The sequence below is a fragment of the Martes martes genome (assembly GCF_963455335.1).
Source record: "Martes martes genome assembly, chromosome: 17".
Lineage (NCBI taxonomy): Eukaryota > Metazoa > Chordata > Mammalia > Carnivora > Mustelidae > Martes > Martes martes.
Genome location: NC_137905.1, coordinates 41,506,638 through 41,534,030, shown reverse-complemented (window position 1 = coordinate 41,534,030; position 27,393 = coordinate 41,506,638). Strand labels below are relative to the sequence as shown.

Here is a 27,393-nt window from a genome sequence, read left to right as displayed (position 1 = left end):
ATGCTCCACCAACTGAGTCAGCCAAGTGCTCCCAGAGTTATTCCTTGAGTAAGCCAGTTGGAAGATTGGTGTGGAGTGTCTAAGTTCATGATTCAGAAGTGATGCAGCTAATGTCACTGTGCAGGGTCCTGGGGTGTCCACAGCTTTGGATAGAGATGGAGGGTAAGAGGAAAAGGTCACAGGATGAGGAACAGGAACCATGGTGTGGGGTGGGCTCAGGAGAGTTAACTAGGCCTGACTGCTAACCTTTGTAATTCCTACCTTCAAGTTTGGTCCTTGGCTGACATCTGGAAATCTGGATTTCAGGAGGGTTTCAACCATTCCCAGAACCGGTACGAGTGACTCACTGTGCCTGAACTGTGTGTATAATCAATATGGTTTAATTGTGCTTTACTTCTGGAACTCTGGGACTTGGGGATATGCCAAGCACACAGTGCCTACATAGCCAGCCCCCAACCAAAACCCTGGGCGCTAAGTCTCTAATGAGCTTCCCTGGTAGACAACATTCCACACGTGTTGTAACAACTTATTGCCGGGGGGGGGGGGGGATGAAGTACATCCTGTGTGATTCCACTTCCATGCCCCCTCAGAAAGTTGGAGCGTGGTTTCTTCCAGACTTTGCCCCTGTTGTCTTTTCTTGTTGCTTAACTTTGCTTTGTATCCTTTTGATATAAGAAATCATAGCCCTGATTAGGATTATCCTGGGGTCTCTCAACCGCACTGGAGCTGGACACTTGGAAGGATAGAAGTGTGGAGGAAGAGAAAGGCAGGTATCAGACTTTTTAAGAGAATGGGTAGTAAGGAGATGATTAGATGATCAGAACCAGTAGAGTGAGAGGATCACATGAGCCTCAACAGAGTAAGCAGGGGTTTCACCAGGAGGGGAAGGAACGAGGACACCAAGCCCACATCCTGAATACAGGTTTGCAGGGCAAGAAGTACTCTCGGGTCCCTACTGGGAGGGTGGTGGGGGGAGCGTGCACAGGGGAGGATTAACCCTGCATCTGCTCTAACCTGTACAGCTCTGTCTACATCTACATCTGTCTACAGTAAGTAACAAATTACTTGCAGTAGCACGCTGGTATGGCATGGCACCACAGCTGGGTGGGCACTACCGTTTCTCACCACGCTCTACGTCCTCAAGGGGTGCAAATCCGTGTTCCTCTCATCTACTCCAGCTCTGGTTTCTCTGGCAGAGGAAAAATCAGTGCCAGCATTATTTTGACAGCTAAAAGGCGGAAATTAACCTAAATGTGGCATCAACAGTAGGATGGCTAAACTGTGGGCTATTAACACAATGGAGCATTACCTTAGCTGTGAAAACAGTTCACAGCCAAATGCAACAATGTGGACTAATCCCAGAAACAATGTTGAACAAAGCTAAGCACAAAGAGTATACAGTGTATAATTCAATTTCTATAAGTAACAAAAAGCAAAAGCCATCTACCCTGTTGTAAGTCAGGATAGTACTTACCCCTCAGGGACAAGGGGCTACTGGAAGGGAGTTACAGAGGGGTTTCTGGGATGCTGTTAATAACCTGAATCCCGAACTGGGTGCTATTTACAATTAGGATACATGTCCTCTGTATATATTATACTTCAAAACTAAAACAGTGCTACCCAGTACATCAAGTGCAAGAGCAAGTTTCACCACAGAACATATACTGTGAACCCATTCTTGCTGAAGAGCACATGGCTGTACAGAACGAATAGTGTTGACAATGGTTAGTGGGTAGTGGGACTGTAAATTTCCTTTTTTTCTTATCTATTTTTAAACACCATTTCCATACGGCCCTTATTCTTTCTTTTCTTCTTTTTTTTTTTTTTTGAAGTAAACTCTATGCCTAATGTGGGGCTTGAAATCACAACCCTGAGATGAAGAGTCATGTGCCCTGGGGCGCCTGGGTGGCTCAGAGGGTTAAGCCTTGGCCTTCGGCTCAGGTCATGGTCTCGACTAAGACCATGGTCCTGGGATCGAGACCCCGCATCGGGCTCTCTGCTCAGCAGGGTGCCTGCTTCCTCCCTCTCTCTGCCTGCCTCTCTGCCTACTTGTGATCTCTGTCAAATAGATAAAATCCTAAAAAAAAAAAAAAAAAAAAAAAAAAAAAGTCATGTGCTCTACTGACTGAGACAGTCAGGAACCCCATACTGCCCATATTCTTTTTAAATGTGTAACTTTTACAAAAACAAAACAGCAATACCCATTTCCATTTTATAAACTGCAACCTGCGAGGTTCCACATACCCACTTTGGGACAGAGCAATGCTATTAAACACCGAGGAATGGAGCAACCCATGAAGAAAAAAAAAATTACAAAACCATTTCAGCACAAGCAAACTCCTGAATTGCAGGGTTGGGATTTGCATTCTCATCAACAATCCTGTTGTGGGGCTAGTGCTGGAGGACTATTGGGATTAGGTTAGTACCAGGATTAGGCACACTCCAGACATCTAGTAAACATGTTCCCATCCTGGTGAATGAATCCCACTGGAATTCATTACAATGTAGCCCAGATCCTGGCTTCTCATACCCCTCAACATTGGCATTCTTTCCTCTCTCCTTCCACTCTCAGACTACTCTTCAAGTCTGGAGGCAAAGGCAAGGCTTACTAAATGGAGTCACTGTGAGAAAGCCTTATTATTGAGCTGAAATATGGTTTGGCCTCGCAGTGCTTTCTTTATGAACCACAACATGGACATCAGCGCATTTTAAAGCATTTCCTTAAAAATCAACATTCATTACAAACTGGAATCAGATTCAGGTCTATTTTGATACATTTATGAGCTAAACCTGAAAACATTTTTATCAGTCAGCCAAGTTCGTTAAATATGAACCAAGCTGGAATTTAAAGGACACCCACACCACTGGCTCACAGCTCTGCACCATCACTGAGAACAGAAACCACATTAGATTCACAGTCTCACCACGTGCCCTTGGAGCCAGATTTATAAATGTCTCAAAACCACAAGCTTGCTTTTACTAACACTGGCTCTGAAGAAAAACAGAAGAACCTTTGCATTACTCCTCCCCAGAAGTTTGGGATTATCCCAAAACCAATGCTTGGGACCTGTACCTCTAGCTTCCCAGTGCACACCCTAGCTGGCTGCCTGGCTGCCACTGGCCTCCAAGCTCCCATTGCTCAAAGCTACACTCCCTCGCTTCCCTCACTCACTCCTAGTCAGGGAATACCTCTTCCAAGAAGCTGTCCTTGGGTCTCCTTCTTGGGAGGAGCTAGGGCAGCCTGCTCTGTGCAAACCCCAATTTAGCATCCTCAGATTCCGAGATCGACAGTGCCACTTTATTTTCCCAAGTTGGCTTCCAACTGTATTAATAATTATCTTTAAAAAAATTATCTTTTAAAAACACAGTCAAAATGGGTAAAGCGACACGTGACATGTGAGCTCCTTAGTGAGCTCACTCACCTCGATGACTTTATCCCACGACCTCTCCTGACGGTCACAGTTTAAACCAGCTCTATCTAATCTGACAGGGCCCAGGCATCCCATCGCACTGCATCCGGGCATGACCAGACCCAAGCAATTAGCACACAGCTGTGTGGAAGGCGCAGCTTCTCTTTCAGACAGCCCACAGAGACAGGGACAACAGCCATGTAAAATGGAGACAGAAACAACACACGCCCTTTTCCTGTATGCTAGGAATAAAGAACTAAGTCTCAGTACTCAAATCAGCCAAACCCATAGGAAACTTAAGTCTCGGTCTCCCTGTTTCCCCTGGATTTGGTCCTGCAGAGATGCCCCCGCCTCCCTCTTACTCCTCTCTCCATCTTCCTGCTGCTGTAGTCACAACCTGGATGTACTGGATTTGGAAGGACGGGGAAATGGCAAAGGAATCCGGTGAAAACTTTACCAAGGCCCTTTAAAGAGGGACTAGATGAGGTGAGCTGGCTGTGCTGTTGTAAAGCTGTTTTCCTAACCTGCTTATCAGAACGACCTGTGGGGGTCGGACTGATGTCCAGGCTCCTCCACAGAACTTCAGACCCGCACTCTCGAGGTGTGGGGCACGGGAATTTGTACTTTACAAATGCTCCTCAGCACACCTGGACAAGAGATCTGGGAACCATTTCTTGAGAGAGACCAGGATGAAGTGGTAATTCCTGTGGTAACAGCTTTCCAACACACTGACTGTGCCACCGGAAAGTAAGGTCCCTTTATACCTTGTCCTTTCGTTCCACGTAAAGATACTTTCTTCAGTAAATGTTTTTAAAGATCTGGGGGGGGGGGGATGGAAAGAATTAATTCCCCACTCTTCATCATTTCTTGTCCAGTATTTCTCAAACTGGAAGGGCCACCATTGTACTTTGGGCTGGATAACACATTATGCAGCACCATCGAGCATAGTGTAGGATTTTGGCGCCCTGGCCCTTACTCAGTCTCTAGTCACTGCGACAACCAAACCGCATCCCCTCACACTCCTAAACGCACTCGGGATGTCAGTCCAAACCCTGATTAAGAGCCACTGAACTGGATTAACATTCCCGATCCTTTTCCCTACTCCTGTAAATCCTGCTTTTTCAGGGGGAGACGTGGTCCAATCCAACAAATGAGGTTAGGAGTCAGCCCTTCCCTCTCTCCTCTTTCACACCTGCCTGTCCACAGAGGGAGCATTTTAGCCCGAGGTTTCTAGTTTGGCCTGTGCCTGGCTGGCTCAGTCTCCTCAAGATGGGGACCCTAACTCAAGACCACTCTGTATCCTAGTGGGGAACAAAGGGGCTTCCAGCTTCCTAAGCACCTACAGCAATAAATAAATCTTAGGAAAAATGTTAGAAACTAGTTATTTTAGGAAATATAAACATAACCATAATTCCATTCTTATACTTAAAGGAGGTCTTTCATTATGTTTCTCTCTATGGTATTACTATTTAAAGAGAAAGAACTTTGACGAACATTTTTTATTTAACAGTTTTATTCTGTCTTAGGATAAAAACCTTGCTTTGATATTGTAAGGTGCACTGCCATGCTGCCAGTTATTATTGGGGCACCAAATGCCTTAGTCAGTGACCCAGAGGGCTTGGAAAACACGTGAATTCATACTTTCAGAGCATGTAGAACTGGTATTTACAGCTTTTCGTGAAACTGGCCCGGGACATCTCAAACAGTCTACATAGGTATTATCATAGCACTTGCTTTGATGCTCAGAATGCTTCGGAAATGTGTTCAGTATCATGATTTGTGGGTCCTCCAAAAGGGCTGGTTGTTAACATGCGAGCAAACAGTATTAAGCAACATTATCTAAACTATGCCTGCCAAGTACTGGACTTTAAATGAAACCAAATTACAAAACATTTCCTTGTAGAGCTATACAAAAGATATAAAATTAAAATTAAAAATATCAACCATCTTTACTCCAATTCTCCTACAGCGCAGTTTTCCACATCTTTATCACTACTGAATACTTTAAGAGAAAGTTAACAAAAATCAAAATAGATAAAAATATTTAAATCTTTGGATCCCTTTATTCTATGGCCTTCATAAAAACACAAAAGCGGCCAGACTTTTTTTTCCACTATAGCTTAAAATATCAAAAAGATTTACTAGTGATTTATAATTAGCAATGAACTCTATTACCGAGTCATTTATGGGCCACAGGCCTAAGGACCAGTGTTAGGGTATCTTATAGGTTGCCAAAATAATTTCTAGCACTCTGAATCCTCCTGAAATATAATGGAATGAATCAAGATATCACAACAAAATTCCAGGCATATCAGGAAGAACAGGTTAATCGATGCCCAGTTTTATTGTCTTAAAAAAGGGGAGGGTGCTTATTTGAAAATACAGCTAAGTACATTCTTATCTATGATTATTTACATTCATATACTGAAAATATTTATTATTTGGACAAATCCTGTGATATGCCATTTGTTATAAAATGAAGTTCTTACAATGAGTATGAGTAATTTATCCTTTTCAGATAATGGAAGAATGTATCAAATCTTCATTTATGTTCCAAATATTTAAAAAAAAAATCAAAATCAAAACTCTCAAGCCTGGAAAGCTATGAAAAAAGACCCACCACCCATAGCTCTGCTCCTCAGCACATCAACTTCTGCAAGGACACAGTATGTTTGCTGACTTTAAAATGTTTATTCTTTAAAAAATTAGTTGCTTTTTATACAGCTATACAAAGTTCTTAATGTTTCTTTGGCAATGGAATATAATGGAATTTTACAACTATATAAAAAAGTTACCTTTGCCTAAGAAACAGTATTTACTGTGTGTACATAGTTGACTGACAAAATTCTCTACCATCCAGCACCCTAATTAATTGATGAAATAAGCTACCTCAAAAGGGATATTACAGGATTTCCAAAAAGAAAGAAAGAGAGCAAGATATAGACACACACACACACACACGCACACATACATACACACAACCTTCTGTGGCTCAAAACACAGTATCACGGCCCTATCTGCAGGCAACTTACAATAATTGCCAAATACAATTTAGTGATAAGAAAAATCCTTTCAGTGATGAAAAAATACTTATTAAGTCCCATTGAAGTACTGCTGTAGTTTAACTATACATAAGAAATTACTTAACCTTCTGCTATTCCAAATATATTTAATGCTCATTTTTTAAGATGAGCCTTTCCCCCTCAAAAGTAACTGCATCATATCTTTGAAATTAAGCAGAAAAACAAACAAACAAACAAAAACCCAGTGCTGGTGACAAATATACAGCAAATTCACTTCTTCATTCTTCTCAAAGCTGAAACCAATTCTCAGGACCATGAAGAGCTAGAAATTCACCTATTTTCAAAGACTTGTTTGTAGACTATGCAGCAACTTTGTTGTCTTTCTAAAAAGGAAAAAAAAATTAGCTCATGTTTCAAATTATTGGTTTAGTAATAAGTACTTCTAATTTACTTAAGTGTATTTCTCATTACTTTCAAATATACCCTTTTTTCCCTTTCATGTATAAATCCATTTCACTAATTTCCAAGAAACATTTTATGACTTCTACACCCAGCAGTAGCTCATTACTTGTTAACTGCATTTTCTAGTTAGCAGAGGTTACAGTAGTGGTGGTGTGGTGTGGGCTGGTTCTAGCGAGAAGGCCCCTAAGATACAGGCATACCTCACTATCTTTGCTTGCATCTTAGTAATTTTTAAACACAATGATAAACTTAAACCTTCAACTTAGCAGTCAAACTCATCAAATACAACTGACAACATACTCTGGAAAAGGACTAATAAAATCCTGAAGTCTCTGATGTCTTTACTAAGCAATAAAATATCCAGACAGTAAAATAACATTTCTCTCCCAGGTTTCATGCCAGGAGAAAGCAATGATTTAGAAATTCATTTTAAAAGGATAACTTTTAAGTTCAAAATAAGTTCTGATAATCAGAGTTGACTGGGTGATTTTTAAAAAGTAACCAGGGAAAAAACAAAAGTCTCGAGCCTTTAGCTTTCCAGTGACGCTAAACCTAATCAAAAGGCCTTTACATAACACCAGAGCCAGGAGCTACTATTTTCCTCAGGACTAGCTGTTATCATATACCTGATTTTTACTGCTGATTCTCATCCTGACTGTTAGAAATGCATTATTTCCAATGTTAAAGACTTAACTTTATCTGTGTATATAGCACCAAACCACTTGCACAATGCCATTAAATTGGAGTACATATGGCATGGTATAAATTGGTGCAGAAAGGAATAAACTGAAGATAATCCCACCCCACAGTCTCCCACCAAAGTCAACCTTCACATGCCCCGACTTTATTTATTTTTTTTACCTTTCAGAAAGTTGTACGATCAATCCAGACCTATTTTAGGGTCCAAAAGCTGTGGTTTTCTGAAAGGTAAAAAAAAGAAAGAGAGGGAGAGAGGAGAGAGGGGTAGAGGGATACAGAGAAGTAGAGGGAAAGAGAGGAGAAAATGAAAAGGGGGAAAGGGAGAGAGAGTACCATGCTGAGTCATTTTGGTTACCTCTTTGTTTCTGGACCCTATCTGAAGAAACAGACTCAAACAGAAGGTAATCTGTCTCACCTACCATGGTGGCTTATTTAATCTCTGTAGTAGCAGCAGCAGCAGCAGCATATAAAATAGGAGCTAACTATATTCTTACTACAAACCCAACCTGATCTCCTCATCCCCCACCCCCACAAAGCTCCACAGGACCAACCTTATTAACACAAGTTTATGTTTCTAACATTATCCTCAAGGAAAACTGGACTAGAAGTCAAAGAAAGTAAGTTTTGGCTTTACTACCTTGTACCTAGATCAAGAGAGTTAACCTCTCTGGGTCGTTGGTTTCCTAACTATCTATTGGGGGCAGGGTGAGAGAGAGTTTATAGTTCAGCTGGTATTTTTAAGGAGTTCTAAAAATCTACAATCCTACCTTGCCTATGTTTTCATTCAACAACCAGACTTGCTTATGCGCACGTCAAAACTAACGATTCATGCCAACAGAGCACAAAGAAGAAAGCCAACCCATTACATGAAGGCTGCTGTAAATGCCAATGACCTCTATTTCTCTGAGAAGTATCAGATGTAGTTTTAGAAAGGAGTTTAATCCTTAAAGGTAAATTTCCTTCATTTAATAGTGATCAATCACTATTTCCGCCTCTAAAGGTGCCAGGTGGTATGATTTAGAAGGTGGAGAATGTGGAGGTCAGGGCTCTCATGCCAGATGTAAGGGTCATTTAACTTTGGAATGGACAAACAAGGACTAGCCACACTGATGGACCTCCTGCCTTACTCAAGGCTGAAGTAGCGTATTCCTAATCAGCATGTTGAACACTTACTTTAAGCTCACTATGGTTCCATGTCTGCTGGTGAAAATTAAAGTAAAATACACGTTTACTAACGTCAAGAGGCTTGTATGCAGCTGGAAATGCGGAACAAAAATACATGAAACATGGAACATGAGTGTATTTAAAACGTGTACCGATGAAAGCAGATCCACAGGAGTCAGAAAAGGAAGAAATCAGTGCAGGAAGAGGTTTCCAAGGACAGAGCAAATCTTGGACAAGACTGTGAAGGATGTAAAACTTGACTTTTAGCTGTCTCTCTCTTCCCACTGGACTAAAACACCAACAAGGCTGGGACTGCATCCGTCTTGCTTACCATTAATATCCAGCACAGTGCATGCTATATATGAAGACTTCATTATATTTGGTCAACAAAATGAGGTCAAAGTTGGAATCAAGGACAGTGTGTGTAAGCACTGACCACGAGTCAACTTGCTTGAACCAAACACCTTAAAGCACAATGAGAAACGGGGCTGGATATGGCAGTGGGATCTGCACAGAGTAAGAGCAGGCAGTACAATGTCACATTAGAACCTTACCACCAGGGCAACATCTAGGGCTCAGTCAATCTATCATGCCTTGAAACACCCAAACAGAGGCTGGACTATTTGTCAAGGATACACTAATGTGGATAAAGACTCATGCAGACAACTTCTATGATGAATTCTAGTTCTGCAATGTGTGTGATAGGGGATTTCACTGGGGGCTCAAAAATGACGGAACAGGGACAGAGCTTCAAAAAGTCTGAATTAATAAAGGCATGTACCATGCACAGAGCAGTTATTTAAAGATTTACTAATGAGCGTTTAGATAATGGGAAATAACTGTCCAATCTCAGAGATGACATGACAGCTGCTGCTTCAAATATCTGAGGAATTATCATGGAGGAGTATGTATATTCTGTGTGTTTATAAGGCTAGAGTTAAACTAAGAGTGAAGATAAAGGGGGAAAGATCTTCACCCACACTGTGAAATCCTACTAATTAAACCACCCCTGGGGTAGGATGGATGCTTTTAGAAGTAAGCTGCCAGCCCCTATAAGGGATACTTCAGGACTCACGGCTTGGCCAGGAGCTCTGACCTCTCAGATGCCTTCTAACTGAGACCTTAATGATCTTTAAAATGTGTATTTGACAAAGACCTGTACCCCTGGGGCTAATAACACATTATATGTTAATAAAGAATTTTTTAAAAATGTGTATTTGATAAAAGCGTAACTGTGCTTCCAAAAATGTAAAAACCAAGGGCCTGAAAGATTTAATGGGTCTACTGAAGTCACAGTGGCAACAATCACTAGAATTCTCATCAGGATCCAAGTTTAATGTAAGCGTCCTTTTCCTCAAGACAAGTTGACTCCATGTGGTCTTCAACAAGGAGCTGTCACAGGTTCTTCAACAGACAGCTGATCTGCCTGAAGTGAGGGAAAGAGACCGAACGTCTGCAGACCAATCAAAGGGTTACTACGGTAGCGGGCAGGGATAGCGAACAGGAACAAATGCGGTAGTGTGGAAAGGGGCTACACCGCACTGTCAGCTAGTGAGGGTGCTGGGCGGGGGGAAGGCAAGAAGATGGTAAGGTCATTTTAAAGAAGGTCAAAGGACATAAAGCAGATAAAGATGGAGAGATGCAGGTAGAAGCACATAAGGTCCCAGCTGAAAAACTGGGACTTTAAAAGCTATGTATCAACAAGCTCACAAGAGGAGGAGGAAAGAAAGGGGAGGGGAGAGAGGTGGGGTCAAGAAATATGGGGGCAGAAGAGGAAGCACAAACATGAGCATAAAAGCTTTTATTTTTTAAAGATTTTATTTATTTCATTTGAGAGAGAGAGAGAAAACACGAGAGGGGGAAGGATCAGAGGGAGAAGCAGACACCCCATGGAGTGGGATGCCCAATACAGGACTTGGTCCCGTGGACTCTGGGAACATGACCAGCGCTAAAGGCAGATGCTTAACAGACTGAGCCACCTAGGCACCCGGAGCATGAAAGCTTTTAAGGAGCAAACTGAACATTCTAGGCAGAAGGAATGGGTGAAAAGGTCCTGAGATAAGAACAAGTTTGGCACTGAACAAGAGCAAGAAGGTGGTCCACACATCTGCAGCAGAGTGAGTAAAGAAAAGGAGAGTCCCAATGGCAAAAAGGCCAAGAGCCAGTACAAGACTTCTGAATTGGAGAAGCATATCATGAAGTGTTTATAGGCTGTGTTGAGGAACATATGTTATTATTACATTACTCTTAAAGATCTTATATAAAAAAAAATTATTTTCCAATAATCTCTACACCCAACATGGAACTCAAAGTTACAACCCCAAGATCAAGAGTCGCATGCTCTACCAAGTGAGCCAGCGGGTGCCCTGGAACACGTGTTATTTTTAAGAAGAAAAAGACAAAAATACCCTAAAAATAACAGTATTTTTAAAAACTAGAAGGGCTAGTGGATGGTTATCTGTGTCAAATACTTCAGGAGGGTTAAGGGCAAAAATCTGTGAAAAGTCTACTGAATTCTAAAGCAAAAGGCCCCTGGCAAAGGCTGTAGTAAGAATAATAGTGACAAGCAGTGGGCACTGTGTAACTCCTAAGGCATAAGTCTCTCAGCTAGAATGGAAATTTTGCAAGTTGTAAGTCCTGTTGCTGCACTAGGCCACCATGGCTGGACAGCCTGAGCTAATGACTTGAAACTAATTTTCAGTAGCTCTGGCATGATATAATATCAGAGGTGTCAGAATTAACAGACCAGAACCCAAAGCCACTAACATCGATTCTTCAAGGGGGATCTCAACAATGGGCAGTTTCAAATAATGGACAATAGAATTCCTGCCAGCAGGTCTTTTTGTTTCCAGCTGCCCTTTGTAATTCCTAGTAGATCTCTTTACAAGGGGATTTTGATCCATTCTGTGATTATATAACCTTCCTCTCTACTGAACCTAAAAATCAATAAGCTAGGAGAGTGACACTGACTTCATCTACAGACTCCTTTCAGTAAATTAACTACATATATAAACATACTATACAGAGCTACATAGTTTTCTAGCAGCAGTTCTCAAGTGCCAATATATCACAATATTTTCAAGATCAAGGTAAAAGAAGAAAACCAGGAAAAATGCAGTTGAATTTTCCATAAAACTAAATTAAGAGCACTGACTCAGGAACAAACTTACGAAGCTCATGAGTGCACAGCATCACTTACTAGCTGACCTTGAACAAGGTATTTAATATCTCTATACCTATTTCTTCTTCTGTAAAATGGTGATAAGAACAAACTATCTTAAAGAGTTCATGTGAGATTTAAGTGAGTTAATATGTGAAAAACATTTAGAACAATGCCTAATACATGCAAAATACTATATAAATGTTGGCTGCTATGGATGCTTTCCAGTCTGGAGAATGTCTTTCCTAGACTCTTTATACACTTTGTAGTATAAAATAAAGGTGATACGATATAATCTTTTTGGTATTTCTTTAATAATCCCCCAGGGCCTCCAAAAAAAAAAAAAAAAGAAAAAAGGAAAAAACCCTAAATCACTTCCTAATATTTTTTGGGGGGATAATTTTACTAGTCCATGAAATCTAAAACCATGGTTCTATGATTAAAAAAAAAAAAAGACCCCTCCCACCCCTATCTTGTAGTTCTATCTCTTACTTCCTCCAATTGAAAAGAAAGCAGTTAAAAACTTTGGACTCATTAGCCAAGAAGTTACTGCTCCTTAAAATTATATAAACAACTTAATCCCCTACTGAACAAATTGGGAGTTATACAAATGGCTTAAAAATATTCACGCAAAATAAATAAAAGTAAACCATTCTGAATTTCATAAAACTGCATGCTAACCCCAAACCATATAATACTTACCCTGTATTCAAAATCTGCAAACTCCCTGCCCCCACGACCTCCTCTGAATCCACCACGAAAGCCTCGAGGGGTGGTGAAGGTACCACCTCTGCCACCACCACGCCCTCGGCCACCACGGAAACCAAGACCTCCTCTGCCTCTGTACCCGCCACGGCCACGGTTTGGACGAAGTGGGATTCCAAATGTCTCAGCATTTAATCTTCTTTCCTCAGCCCAGGTTGGTCTCCGTTCTCTGTTACAAGAACAAATAATCTCTAGTGTATTGGGTTTAAGAACATTTTCCAGGAAAACTATGCGGCACTAATTTCCAAATTAAGAATAAATAAATCCTCAAGAGCAAATAAAAATAAGCACCTTATCTAAGTCATTACAAACTGTCCATGGCAGGATGTTCCCATAATATTGTTAAGCTTCCCGTGAAAATACGACCAGTACTAGTTTCTTTCAAATACAGCTGATGAAACAAACGTAACAGCCTCCAATATAACAGGAATTCAAATACAGTAGGCTTGGCGAATGATTGCACTCTCCCCTCGGCCCCAGAGTGAGAGAGGACTAAGCCAGGAAAGGGAACTGTCTCAGGAAGCTCGGAGAAGGAAAGTAGGTCCCAGGGTGCTAGGAAAGTAAGTTTCTAGTATCCTCCTAGCCCAGTCCCTGGACCTGATGTCAGAAGGACGTTTTTAGATTGCTACTGCTGCTATCCTACGCCCATACAATCCCAGGACTAAGATCAGATCATCACCCTCCCCATGTTTACACTGAAGTAGACAACTGCCACCAGGTGGCACCAAACTACCATTCGGAGAAGGAGAATTTAGGATGGGTAGCAAAAACTCTAGAACTCCTGCTATGCTGGCTCCTTTAATTAAGCAGACAATTTTCTGGACCCACATTTGCTACGATATGGCCAACTTTTACTATGTTAGCAAACTTCAGAGTAACATTAGCATTTTAGGCCATGGCTTCATTTGAACTACAGTGTAGAGGAGTAAGTAAAGGCCTTACTTAGATATTAGATGAATGCTTTTGGTTTAATCACTAATTTTTAAATGTGAATGCATTCCTAAACAAAAGTATATGGTTTTTTCTTCTTCGTGAGGAGTAATATCATTGAAAATTTAAGTACAGAGTATTTTCTTCTGGCAAAACAAAACACTAAATAATTGTAGTCCTTAGATATTTTTAAGTATTCATTAAACTTAGTGAATTTATAGAAAATCATTTGATACTTCAACCTCCTAAGAGCATAAGAGAAGCTAAAAAGACGGTACCTATTATCATCACAAGAAATATTATCAAAGAAGGATTTGGTTTTGTCATAGTAGCAATTGGGGCCAAGAGGATCTTCTTCATCTGCATTTCCTTCACTGTTTTGGGTATCAACTCCTGAATCTCCTTTATCTTCACCATTTACAGGCTTCTCCTGCTTCTCAAGTTTATCTTCTGATGAAAAACAAGCACATACCAGAAAGTCAAGATTTACATTAAACATCCACAATTCATAAGCCAAATAAGAACATTTTCTGAGTAGAAAAATAAACTCACCTTTCAACTTAAGTTTATTATGAAATTCTCTGTCTATTTCCTCCTTGTTAAATTGTGCATTTGCACTTTCAAAGTCAAAGTCTTTCTCAAATTTCATTGGACCATCTCGTCGAATACCAAATCGGCCCCTGCCACCTCGATGACCCCCACGCCCTCTCCTTGGAGCTGAAGGAGCACCTGGAACTATGTCAATAAAGAAAGAATAAACTGGTTTAAGACAGAAGTTATTACTATGGTCTTATTAAATGGACAATAACAAAAATGCTTTTTAAAAGTTTCTATACACATTACTATATTAGTAGTTTTTATAAAAATGAATTGGAGTGCCTGGGAGGCTCAGTTGGTCAAGTATTCGACTCTTGGGTTTTGGCTCAGGTTATGATCTCATGGGTTGTGAGATCAAGCCCCACATCGGGCTCCACGCTCTGCAGGGAGTCTGCTTTAACATCTACCTGTCCTTCCCCCACACTCTCACACAAGCCTTCTCTCTAAATAAACAAATCCTTAAAAAAATTTTTTTAAAAAGAAAAAAAATGAAATTTCACTAACCTAATACACTGTGAACTGAGAACAAAACACATGAAATTTATACTTATGGGGCCCAAACGCATACATGTTTTTCAGAGTGTGTAACCAAACTGTTTTGAAGACTTCTACAGTAAATTACTGTCATACTCCTTAAGGGAAGGGCCTCGGCTCTGCTTACAGTTCTAATTCCTACAAAGTGCTGAACATATAGTGGGTTCTCAAAATTTAGGAAGTCTTCTATGAAAGGATCACAGGAACCAAGATTTGGAATAAAAAAATAAATGAACACTAATAAGCACAAATATCACATATACACACATAAAAGCATCACCAGGTCTCAACCACTCCAACCACTTCCTCTTTCATCTTTCTTGTCTCCCTCTAAATGACTTCATACTACTCAAGTCTGCCTTTATTCCTTGTCAAATGTGCTAACAAGATCTATGAAATATGATAAAGCAATACCAAAATAGCATAAATTACAGTAAAAACTTGAGAACCCAATTATCCAACATAAGAGGAAGTGTTAAGAAAAAAAAGGAATATGGAAGAAACAAAGCACAAAGGAATATGAATTCAGTGATTATACTTAAGTGAAATGTTTAACACACAGTGACAAAGATCAGAAAGTGACTACACCATAGCAGACAGGTTATGTTCAGTGTTTGCTTAAGTTTTGCAAACTGCCCACGTTTGAAAAAATAAACCACAAAAACCCATAGCAGCATATCCAGACACTTAAAACTAGGTAAGCAGGATGTTTAAAACATTCAACTTCACTATTAAAAACACCCTAGCCATAACCCAGGAAGTAAATATAGCACAATCTTTCCGTCTCAAAAAAAAAAAAAGTTTAAGTGTATACTATGTTTGTAAAATTGTTCAGAAAAAAAGTCTGAAAGAACAGTCACTGTTCTGTTAATGAACCTCTGGTTGATGAATTTTGAAGTGCACTGAAAGGTACTTTACTTATTACTTTATATGTTAAATGATGGTAGTATGACAATTATCTTATTTTTTTTTTTAAGATTTTATTTATTTATTTGACAGAGGAGATCACAAGTAGGCAGAGAGGCAGGCAGAGAGAGAGAGAGGGAAGCAGGCTCCCTGCTGAGCAAAGAGCCCGATGCGGGACTCGATCCCAGGACCCTGAGATCATGACCTGAGCCTAAGGCAGTGACTCAACCCACTGAGCCACCCAGGCGCCCGACAATTATCTTATTTTGAGAGAGAAGTTCTCTCTTTTCCAAAATAAAAGAAGTGAAATATAGGAAATCAAACCAAAACCCCCGAATTCCATGGCATATAGCACATACAAAAACATACATAGCAATGTACAGGAGAATTTCAGTATACATTTTCTGAAATTAAGTGAAAGATCACTTTCTAATTATCTAAATAAGGTGATTACACCTTGCCTTTATTTTTTAATTTGGACGTTTAAAATCATAAATTTATCTTTGGTAATATTTTTTGATAAATGAATCCGGGGACAAATGTTATAGATTACAAAACACAAAGTGTACAGTTTTATTAACTCAATAATCATGAAAGAAAATTAAAGTTCTTGAACAATTACTTAAAGAACAAAAAGCTCAGGGCTTAAATAATTATAATGAGAACACCTCAAACCTTCAAGGTACAGATAAATCCACTCCTAAAAGCACAGAAAACAATGAAAACAATTTTATAATGTTAACCTGAAACTGATAAACATAAAACAACAAAAAAGACAGTACTAAAGAGGAAATCACTCAACAATATAAATGTAAGTGTATAAATCGTAGTGGCAGGTAAATTCAATATACTGAAAGACAACTGTGTCCCATCAAGTAGAGTTTATTCCAGAAATGTAATGGTGATTTTTAAAAAACTTTTATTTTAAAACATTCAGACACAAAAATTTGAAAAAATAGTACAGAGTGGTCCTATATACCCATTACCTAGCTTCCCCTCTAACAGTAATATTTTAATTACTGTACATTACCAAAATGAGGAAGCTGACACCAGCACAATATAACTACACTATAAACCTCACTCAGATTTCAACAATTTTTTTTTTTAAGATTTTATTTATTTATTTGACAGACAGAGATCACAAGTAAGCAGAAAGGCAGGCAGAGAGAGAGGAGGAAGCAGGCTTCCCGCTGAGCAGAGAGCCCGATGCAGGGCTCGATTCCAGGACCCCAGGATCATGACCTGAGCCGAAGGCAGAGGCTTTAACCCACTGAGTCACCCAGGTGCCCCAGATTTCAACAGTTTTTGGAGATATTCATTTTCTAGTATATCTTTACATATAGTTCTACAACATTTTGCTACATGTATACATCTGTACCACTACTACCATAATCAAGATAAAGAAATGCTCTGTTACAACATGAAACTCCCCAGTGCTACTCCCAGGTTGACTCCCGAGGGCTATTCCCCAATGAAACTCAAAGCTTGCATTTTGCTTTTTTTTTTTTTTAAGGATTTTATTTATTTATTTGACAAAGAGAGAGAGATCACAAGTAGACAGACAGGCAGAGAGAGAGGGGAAGTGGGCTCCCCACTGAGCAGAGAGCCCAATGCGGGACTCGATCCCTGAACCCTGAGATCACAACCCGAGCCGAAGGCAGAGGCTTAACCCACTGAGCCACCCAGGCGTCCCCACTTTGCTTTTTTAAAATTTATTTATTTGAGAGAGAGGGAGAGCGAAAATCTTTGGTAGACTCCCTGCTAAGCACAGAGCCTGACATGGGGCTTGACCCCACAACCCATAAGATCATGAGCTGAGCCGAAATCAAGAGTTGGACTCTCAACCCACTGAGTCACCCAGGTGCCCCCGCAGGCTTTCCTTATTATTATTTTTTAAAATATTTTATTTATTTATTTGACAGAGAGAGAGATCACAAGGAGGCAGAGCAGCAGGCAGAGAGAGGGGGAAGCAGGTTCCCTGCTGAGCAGTGAGCTTGATGCGGGCTGCAATCCCAGGACCCTGAGATCATGATCTGAACTGAAGGCAGAGGCCTAACCCAATGAGCCACCCAGTTGCCCCAGGCTTTCATTTTTCAATAGTAATTATGCATCAAATGTTCTTTTTAATTGAGAAGCACAGAATATGGTTTTCAGATTCACGTAACTTACCTATTTGTCTCTTGCTATCATTTCTGAGTTGCTCATTTTCTGGTCTTGAAACTTTGTGTACTTCAGCTATAAAAGACATACAAAGTCAGGAATGAGCTCAGGACACAAAATCAAAAACTTTAAGTTCAAAATGGGAAAAACAAAGGAACCCAAAATAAAAGCAAAAAATCTATACCCCCACCACCATCACTACTTTGAGTCAAGTTTGAAAGACTGAACATTCTATCAAGTTCAGTTTAAACCTTCTAGGATCATTCACATACAGTAAATCCTTTTAATGAAAAATAAGGTGAATGGAAAATGTTGATCAGTCAATTAATGAACAGTAAATAGCTAAAGTTCTACCTCGCCTGTGCTCTTGATTCTCTATTGCTTTTTGGCTGGTAGATGGTAAAGGCCTGGTTGATACAGGGCTCCTTCTCCCAACAGGTGCTGGAGCAGGTAAGTGGGCCGAGGCGGTCTGTACTGCTTGTTCCATGGTTGGGCTTTTTCTCAAAGGGTCTAACTGAGGGCTTGAACGACCTAAAACGTAACCAAAAGATAAGAAACTACCCTATCCTCTGGGGATTTCAAAATAATCTAGACCCTCAAAAAAAAAAAAAAGGGTACAGTTTTACTTCTATCAATTTAAATCCTTAGCACAAATCTGAATTCATCTATTTATTAGACCAAAGTTTAAAACTGGTTATCTTAAGTGGGCTGGGTCACTAGGCTGGTAGAGAAACACAGAAAAAAAACCCAAAACCCCCAACAACCAACCAACCAACCAACCAACCATTGGAACTTTATCTGTATTTCTACCTAGTGCAGTAAGATTTAAGTAAATTTTCCAAAATCTGCTGCCTGGGCAAGACGTCCCAGGAATATTATCAAAGATCATGTTGTATGCAGGTAGGATGCAGGCTTTTCCCAATGACAACCCCAAGATTATACTGACACTTAAGCCATTATTTCCAGAGGCTGTAACCTAAAATTTTTAGTACTTCCTGAAGATATGTCTAAAGTGGTACTTTTATATTTATAGGTACTATCTCCATTACATTTCCATTATAAAGGAAGTAAAGAACCAGAAAGACAGGTGAAGCCCTTCAATACTCTAGGGGGTTTGGGAAAATTATACATCAATACTCAAAGGCCAGCAACAAATACACCCTTCAGATAATAACACAGTCACCATATTCATTTCTGGCCATTTGAAAGATCTCTTGGAAGCTTCTGGTTAATATGAGTTGTGCACTCACAAATTCCATTATTCCTTTTTTGAGGTCAGAGCCTGGTCACAGTATGGACAGAAAAATGTAGTATCAGAGGCTCCCATCATCTTTTGTCTCTATGTTTGCTGTAAATCTCTGCTCAAGGTGCTCTCGTGTCCCATGATATTGCATGGGATGTTTTGCTTAAGAAAATTTTGCTTAAGAAATTTTCATTTCATGGAAAAAAAATTCCAAGTATGTGGCAAATGTTACTACCCACCAGTGCATCTCTCAGGCTCCAAACACTGGTGAACTGGTGAGTGCTTACAACGCACTGGTTATTGTGCACCAAATGCTTCAGGGACCGTTTATTAGTAATTTCCCCAAGTTTATGGTTATCTAAAGTATAGAATTACAAATGTGTATAACCATTTCCAGCCACTAATGCCAAAGCTGACTCTACCACTAAGAGAAACAGTACAATGTTCCCACTGATTACAACAGGAATCATGGTGGTTTGTAGAAGTTTTGGCCTATGAGAAAACATTTTGTGATCATTTATCACCTTATACAGGAGTTTACTTATAAAACAACTGCTAAGTTTTTTGGAAAGCCTACTGTTCAATTTTACAATATTTTTTTTTTTTAAGATTTTATTTATTTATTTGTCAGAGAGAGTGAGCACAGGCAGACAGAGGCAGAGGGAGAAGCAGGCTCCCCGCTGAGCAAGGAGCCCGATGTGGGACTCGATCCCAGGACGCCGGGATCATGACCCGAGCCGAAGGCAGCCGCTCAACCAACTGAGCCACCCAGGTGTCCCCAATTTTACAATATTACATTAAATGATCTTATAAAATTTTCTTTAAAAAAAGAAAGATTTATCAGAGTGAGAGCATGAGCAGTAGGGAGGGGCAGAGGAAGAGAGACAAGCAGACTCCCTTGCTTAGCAGAGAGTCCAAAGTGGGGCTTGATCCCAGGACCGCGGGGTCATGACCTGAGTCGAAGACAGACACTTAAACGAATGAGCCACCCAGGCATCCCTATCTTATACATTTCTAAAACTTGTCTCACTGAGGCTTTTGAGAAAAGAATCCTGTGACCCACAAGGTGGGTCACTTGGTGTAGAACCACAAGTGAAGGGGTGATCACAGCAAGCAAGGACTGCTCTGTACTTTTTATTTTTTATTTTTTTTAAGATTTTACTTATTAGAGGAGAGAGAGAGAGAAAGTGTGTGTGCACACAAACAGGGGTAGCAGCAGGCAGCGGGAGAAACAGGCTCCCCACTGAGCAAGGAGCCCAATGTAGGACTCCTGGGATCATGACCTGAGCCTAAGGCCGACTGAGTCACCCAGGTGTTGCCTGCTGTGTACTTTCAAAACCTTTGTGACTGAAGTTTTCTAGTCATACTGTCAGCTGTGTTATCCACAGGGAAATACAGATAATGCTAGACATACCATTGCGAATAAACCCAGAAGCTGGTTTCAGCATAATAAAAACAGCCCCCCCCATCTGCACATTCTTACCAGTTCAAAGAAAACTCTAGGTATTTTAATTCTGTAAAGTTCGTAAGTTTTCAATGACGAAACTTAAATGCAGAGTTTCAGGCTTTCTCTGTCACAGCTTTATATAAATATACCTCTTTCTTATAATATGTACTTCAAAAATTTTTAAACACTTGAATCTATTTTATTTATTTTAGTCCTAAGTATGAGGGAAGAAATCTAGATTGAATATTTTTCCCAAATGATCAGGCAATTGTTATCCCAACATCACTTATTGGATAGCCAGCTTTCCTCTACTAATTTAAGAATATCTTTATCATGTATCAATCACTTATTTATATTTGGAACTATTTCTGACTTATTCCTGCCCTGCTTTATGCGTACTTTATTATCAAGTAGGTAAGCCCTATGTCATTACTTTTATTTGAAAAATGTCTAACTGTATGTCCATGTTCATTTTTAGGACTGTGTATCTCTTTTATTAAGTTCTCCTACTATTCTATTTGGATTTATTAAGAGTATAGTAAACTTAATGAAGAGACACAAGGTCTTCCTAATACTAAATCTTTGTATCTAGGAATAAGAACTGTTTCTTTGATTACCTGTGACTTCTTTTATGTCCCTCTACTACATTTTGTATTTTCTACAGAGGTTTGCCATATCTGTTATATATTTTATATTTAATTTCTATTTCTTCTTATTATTACATCTTCTTTTATTTCCATTACATAATCAGTGGGTTAGGTTTCAGAACAACTATTGCTTTTTATGTGTGTAACTTTATAGTTTACCTCTAATTTCAGTTTCAGTTAATTCTCAATTCCAAGTAGAAAGTCACAGCACTGCCAAATAATACTAATTCCACTATTTATGGCTGTTTCGTTTTCATGTGTTCCTGATTAAGCTAAAAATTTCAGAACAATGCTGAGTAGTAATGATAACAGGCATCCTGACTTATGATTTTAATAAGTGCTTCAATATTAAGGTTAATGTTCACCATTGATTAAAATAGTTAGCATCTACTAAGCACTATGTGTTAGGTGCTATGCTAGGGGCATTGCATACATTTTTAAACATGTAATTCTCACAGTAAGTTACTTACCAATAAAGACCCATTTTATTTTATTCTTATTTATTTTTTTAAGGTTTTATTTATTTACTTAAGAAAGTGTGAATGTGAGTGGGGGGGGGGAGGGTGAGAGATTCTGAAGCAGATTCCACACTCAGAACGGAGTCCATTGTGGGGCTCGATCCCATGACCATGAGATCAGGACCTGAGCCAAAACCAAGAGTTGGCCACTCAACTGACTGAGCCACTCAGGTGCCCCTTTATTTTTTATAAAGATTTTATTATTTATTATTATTTTTAAAGATTTTATTTATTTGACAGGCAGAGATCACAAGTAGGCAGATAGGCAGGCAGAGAGGAGGAAGCAGGCTCCCCTCTGAGCCACCCAGGTGCCCCTAAAGATTTTATTTTTAAGTAATTTCTGCAACACAACGTGGTTTGAGCCAACGTGGGGCTCAAATCCACAACCCCAAAATCAAGAGTCATGTGTTCCACCCACTGAGCCAGCCGGGTGCCCCTCAAGTCCCATTTTATAGTTTAGAAAGCTAATGCTTAAAAAGATGAAGAATTTTATTTAAGAAAGAATTTTTTTTTAAAAACGATTTTATTTACTTATTTAACAGGGAAAGACAGACAGAGTACAAGCAGGGAGAGTGGCAGGCAGAGGGAGAAGCAGGCTCCCTGTAGGGTAAGAAAGAAGTCTTAGAAGAAAAAAACCCCAAAAGAGATATAGAGAAATATATACTTCTATTAACCTACAAATAAGTCTGAAGTGTATACAACAAAAAGTAATTACTTGTTATTTCTGGACAGTGGGACTATGGGTGTTTTTATTTTCTTTCTTACACTTACTGTATCTCTAATTCATCTACAACAAATCTTCAGACTGTTGAAAAAATTAAAAATTATTTTAAATCAGTAATAAGGACAGTAACTATTTCAAAGTATCTAAAGTGAGATACATAGGATCATGTTTAGTATTAGCTTGATTTTACCCTCAACAGCTTTAAACAATATTATCCTGTGACTATAGATAGCATCCTTCTGAAAAGACTTTACATTGTTTTATTTAAAAGTGAACATCCATATAAAGCAATGTGTCAGTAACAACCGCTTCAGCTGCAGATAAAAAGATAGAGAATCTTGGGACCACCAAAGATTATAAAACTGGCTGGTAGAAAAAATAGATTTTAAAATATTAAACAGGATCCTGTAAGAAGCTAATTACGATGCACACTGCCAAATTCCAAGGATTCTGATCTAGGAATCATCAGCACCTACTTTTTTTAAAAATAGATTTTATTTATTTGAGAGAGAGAGAGAGAGCATGAAAGGGAGAAGGTCAAAGGGAGAAGCAGACTCCCTGCGGAGCTGGGAGCCTGATGCGGGACTCGATCCTGGGACTCCAAGATCATGGCCTGAGCCAAAGGCAGTGGCTTAACCAACCGAGACACCCAGGCGCGCAGGCCCTACCTTTTTAAGAAGCACTCCAGATGATTTGGTTGTGGGTGGCCCACACTAAGAACCACTGCTCTAGATCCTGTGCAGATGCTAGGAAAGACTCAACAATATAAAGAATAGCTTGGTTTTTTAAGCTACTATTTTAAATTAATCAAGAATAGTTCATTTTCAGTGGTGAGTCTGGGACTAATTTGATACATTTAAGTATTACATACAAGTTATATAACTGCCTTGCAAAAAGTGTCAAAATCAGAGAATGTTCACTGGCTCCCAGTTTTATGATTTCAGAATTGTAAAGAGTCTAAACAGTGGATGTCTTTTAATAATATACTTATTACAACAGCAACTAGGAGAAAAATCTTAAAAGGACCAAACAGAAGGATACATGTGATTTGCAGGCTGCAAAAGCTCTTACATTCAAAGAGAAAGACAAAAACCACTAAAGATGTTAGGAATGGTTTATATGAAAGAAAAAAGAGCTTACCTTGAGATAACTGTGTTTTTAGTGATCTTGTATCCTGTGTAAAGGCAGAACCAACTGCACTACTTTGGGATAGGGTACCACTGTTTGATGTTTCTGTTCCAAAGGATGTCAAAGAGCTTCCAGCTTTAAGAGATTTTTTTTTAATGACAAAAAAATATATGTTTAATTTAAAAGTTTCAATTACATAAAGTAATATACCATTTTAATGATGATAACTTTTGCCACTCCTACCCCCTGCAACACGCATGCATATTAATAACCCTGGAAATTAACTAAAGTGCATCAAAAATAGTATGAGAAATCTTTTACACTATATGAAAAAAGCAAACCAATATATACCCCAGCATCTCTGGATGCAAACAATTTTTCTAACAGCAATACTGTCCTAAGCAGTTAGATAGGACAGCAAGGACTGATGTTAGACACATAAGTAGCAGAAACGGTATGTTCTACACCGGTATTAAGGTGTAATTATTTTAATAATGAGTATCTGCACAAACAGCCAAATTAGCCGACAGGTCTATGAAGAGCTTATCCAGCATTTCCAAGGCACTAGCCAATGGACTCTAGTTCATTTTAATGCTTCCCTCCAGGATGGTAACTGTGGGGCTGCATTCTGCTAAAGCAACCACAAAAATTCTGGTAATACGAGTAACAAATCCCTAGAAAGGGCCCCAATTCTTTGCTATATGAGGTTATGTCAATCTTCTCTAAATTTCTGCAGTCCTTACAGATTATTCACTTTTCTTATGCTGTGTTCTCTTCTGACTTAATATTTAATCTATGTAGGTTTTCTGCAGCAGGAACTATTTCAGTAGTTCTTCCTCTCCCATCTCTAAATCCAATCTAAAAATGATAGAAGGATCTCTTGTGAAATACAGATATAACCACATTACCACAGTGCTTAGGACCCTGGGATGGCTTTCCACTGCCTTTAAGATATAAGTTTGGATTACTTACCTCAGTTTATCAGACCCTCCCCTTATCTGTCTACCTCTTTTCTCACCACTTTCCTTATTTTCATCAGTCTGCTCCACAGCAGTTGACCCATCTGCTCTTAAACTTTTGAAGACCATGATCAGATTCTAGCAATCTTCTGATTTCCCAGCTAAGCAACTCCAGTTCCTTCAAACCATTACTTACCTTCCTACTGTCTTTAACACTGCCCCCCTCCAATTTAATAAATCCTAGTTGTTCATACCCTTCTAAAACAGGGCATCAGAACCTAGCATAGAATCTCAGATAATGAGACTCACTGGGACTCCCCTGAAGGTGGAATCCAGTCAGGATACAGCCCTGGCCAGCTCAGGAGTGGCCTAATGTAACTTCCCACATCGCCAGGAATGTGGGGACTAATGCTTTAAATGATTGTGGGAAGTTAAATCCATCCCATTATTCCTAGTATTTCTGGGCAATGATTAAGACATAAGCCACTCTGAAGATGTGTAGTCTTATCTGCATGCTGCTTTATTTCCTCACCTCCTCCAACCTCCCACTGCTTGCCCTCCGGTTAACAAACTCTTCTATATATCTTTATGTATCTTTATTTCCTCCATCTCTTCTCTTGAGTTTGTGGTTGTTATCACACCCATGATCCTTACTCTAATTTGCCTCCTGGTTTAACTCACTTTTTTTTTTTTTTTTAAAGATTATTTGTTTGAGAGACAGAGAACGAGCAGAGAGGGGAGACGCAGAGGAAGAGGGAGAAGAGAATCTTAAGTAGACTCCATGCTAAGCGTGGTTAGGCTTGATCTCATGAACCTGAGATCACGATCCAAGCCAAAACCAAAAAGTCAGACAATTAACTGACTGGGCCACCCAGGCACTCCTCAAGTTGTTTTTTATATATGGTGTAAGGCTTGGGCCAAGGTTAATTTTTTCCAAATATATACTGGTTAGGGAGATATTCCCCTCTCCCTTGAATTGCACTGGCATCTCTGTTTTAAATTACTATTTAAGTAGGTCTATTTTTGTACTCTCTATTCTTTATTCCTGGTATATCTGTCTATCCTTGTATCATTAAGTCACTGTTCTGATTCCTCTTAACTTTACAGTAAATCTTGAAACCACATACAAACCTCAAACTTTTTTTTTTTTTTTTTAAAGTAGGTTCCACACCCAGCACGGAGCCCAGCACAGGGCTTGAACTCATGACCCTGAGATTAAGACCTAAGCTGAGATCAAATATTGGACCATTAACTCTCTGAGCCACCCTGCTGCCCCCTTTCTTCAAGACTGTTTTGGCTATTCTAGGTTTTGTATTTCCATATAAATATTAGAATCAGCATGTCAATTTTCTTTCTTCTTTCTCTCTTTCTGAGAGAGAGCACAAGCAGGGTTGGGGGTGCAGAGAGAGAGAGAGAATCCCAAGCATGCTCCATGTCTAGCGCAGAGCCCAACATGGGGCTCGATCTCATGACCCTGAGATCATGACTAGAGCCGAAATCAGGAGTCAGATGCCCAACCGACTGAGCCACCCAGGCACCCCTATCAATTTCTATTCTAAAATGTCTACTTGGATTGTGTTTGCTCTATAAACCAATTTTGGGAAAAATAGTACCTTAAAAATAATACTGAATTTTCCAACTCATGAGCCTGGATTAAGTCTCCGTTTACTTAGAACTTTAATTTCTCTCATCAATATTCTGTGGTTTTCATTACAGAGCAGTTTTCTCAACTTCAGCACTACTGACATTTTGTGAGGAGTTGTCCTAGGCATTGTAGATGTTAGGAAGCATCCCTGGCCTCTACTCTCTACATACTAGTAGTATTCCCCCAGTTGTGACAACCAAAAATGTCTTCATACGTTACCAAATGTCCCCTGCAGGAAGAAGGTAAAATTAACCCTCCTCCACTGAGAACCACTGCTGTTTCAAATATCTTCCATTATATTATTTCCTGGGTATTTGATTTTACTGTGCTAACTGCAAGCTGTGATGCATTTTGCATTTCACTTCTCAACAATCTGTTCTAGATCACATGTCAATAAACTTCAACTACAAGTGACCAGATGATAAATATTTAGGCTTTTCAGGCCATATGGCCTCCGTTATAACTACTTATACTCTGCCGATGTAGTATAAAAGCAGTCATAAACAACATGTAATAAATGGGTGTGCCTGTATTCCAATAAAACTTTATAAAAACAGGAGGCTGACTGGATACAGACCACAGTTTGGCAACCCATCTGTTCTAGAATAAAAAATATAGTTCAGGGGCGCCTGGGTGGCTCAGTGGGTTAAAGCCTCTGCCTTCCGTTTGGGTCATGATCCCAGGGTCCTGGAATCGAGCCCTGCATCGGGCTCTCTGCTCAGCAGGGAGCCTGCTTCCTCCTCTCTCTCTGCCTGCCTCTCTGCCTACTTGTGATCTCTGTCAAATAAATAAATAAAATCTTTAAAACAAAACAAAAAAACATTATAAAAAATATATAGTTCATTTTGTATTCTCTTACCATGCTAAATTCACTTATTCATTCTAATGGTTTGAATATTCTTTTTCATTTTCTACATACACAATCATGTCACCTTCAAACAGAGACATTTTTAGTTCTTGCTTTTCAATCTCTATTATCTTTTTACCTTGTCTGTGTGTATGTAAACTTTTCATTTCACTGACCAAATTTAGGAAATTCCCTCCCATTCCTCAGTTGTTGATAAAGTAGGTGCTGAATTTTATCAAATGCCTATTCTGTATCTCTTGAGATTATAGTTTTTCTCCTTTATTCTGTTCATGTGGTCAATTACTAATGATTTTCAAATGTTAAAACACTGTTGCATTTCTGAGATAACTTTGTCATTATGTACTATTCTTTTTATGAATTGCTGGCTTTCACTGCTAATACTGTGTTAAGGATTTTTAAATACA

General features: G+C 39.4%; 1 protein-coding gene across 4 annotated transcripts in view; it reads right to left on the bottom strand.

Moving 5' to 3' along the window:
- Nucleotides 1-5,729: 5,729 nt before the first annotated feature.
- LSM14A (LSM14A mRNA processing body assembly factor) overlaps nucleotides 5,730-27,393 on the bottom strand; it is a 55,156-nt gene continuing 33,492 nt past the window's right edge. Inside the window, exons 4-11 of one of the 4 annotated variants that reach the window (XM_080828363.1) lie at nucleotides 23,530-23,652; nucleotides 18,165-18,341; nucleotides 17,820-17,885; nucleotides 14,166-14,348; nucleotides 13,892-14,063; nucleotides 12,621-12,852; nucleotides 7,757-7,815; nucleotides 5,730-6,816 (exon numbers count right to left, since the gene is read on the bottom strand). In XM_080828363.1, coding sequence (XP_080684489.1) covers nucleotides 7,792-7,815; nucleotides 12,621-12,852; nucleotides 13,892-14,063; nucleotides 14,166-14,348; nucleotides 17,820-17,885; nucleotides 18,165-18,341; nucleotides 23,530-23,652 — 977 coding nt within the window. In that variant the 3' untranslated portion in view covers nucleotides 5,730-6,816; nucleotides 7,757-7,791. The remainder of the gene's footprint in view (nucleotides 6,817-7,756; nucleotides 7,816-12,620; nucleotides 12,853-13,891; nucleotides 14,064-14,165; nucleotides 14,349-17,819; nucleotides 17,886-18,164; nucleotides 18,342-23,529; nucleotides 23,653-27,393) is intronic. The other 3 variants (XM_080828364.1, XM_080828365.1, XM_080828366.1) reach the window with 3 other exon arrangements.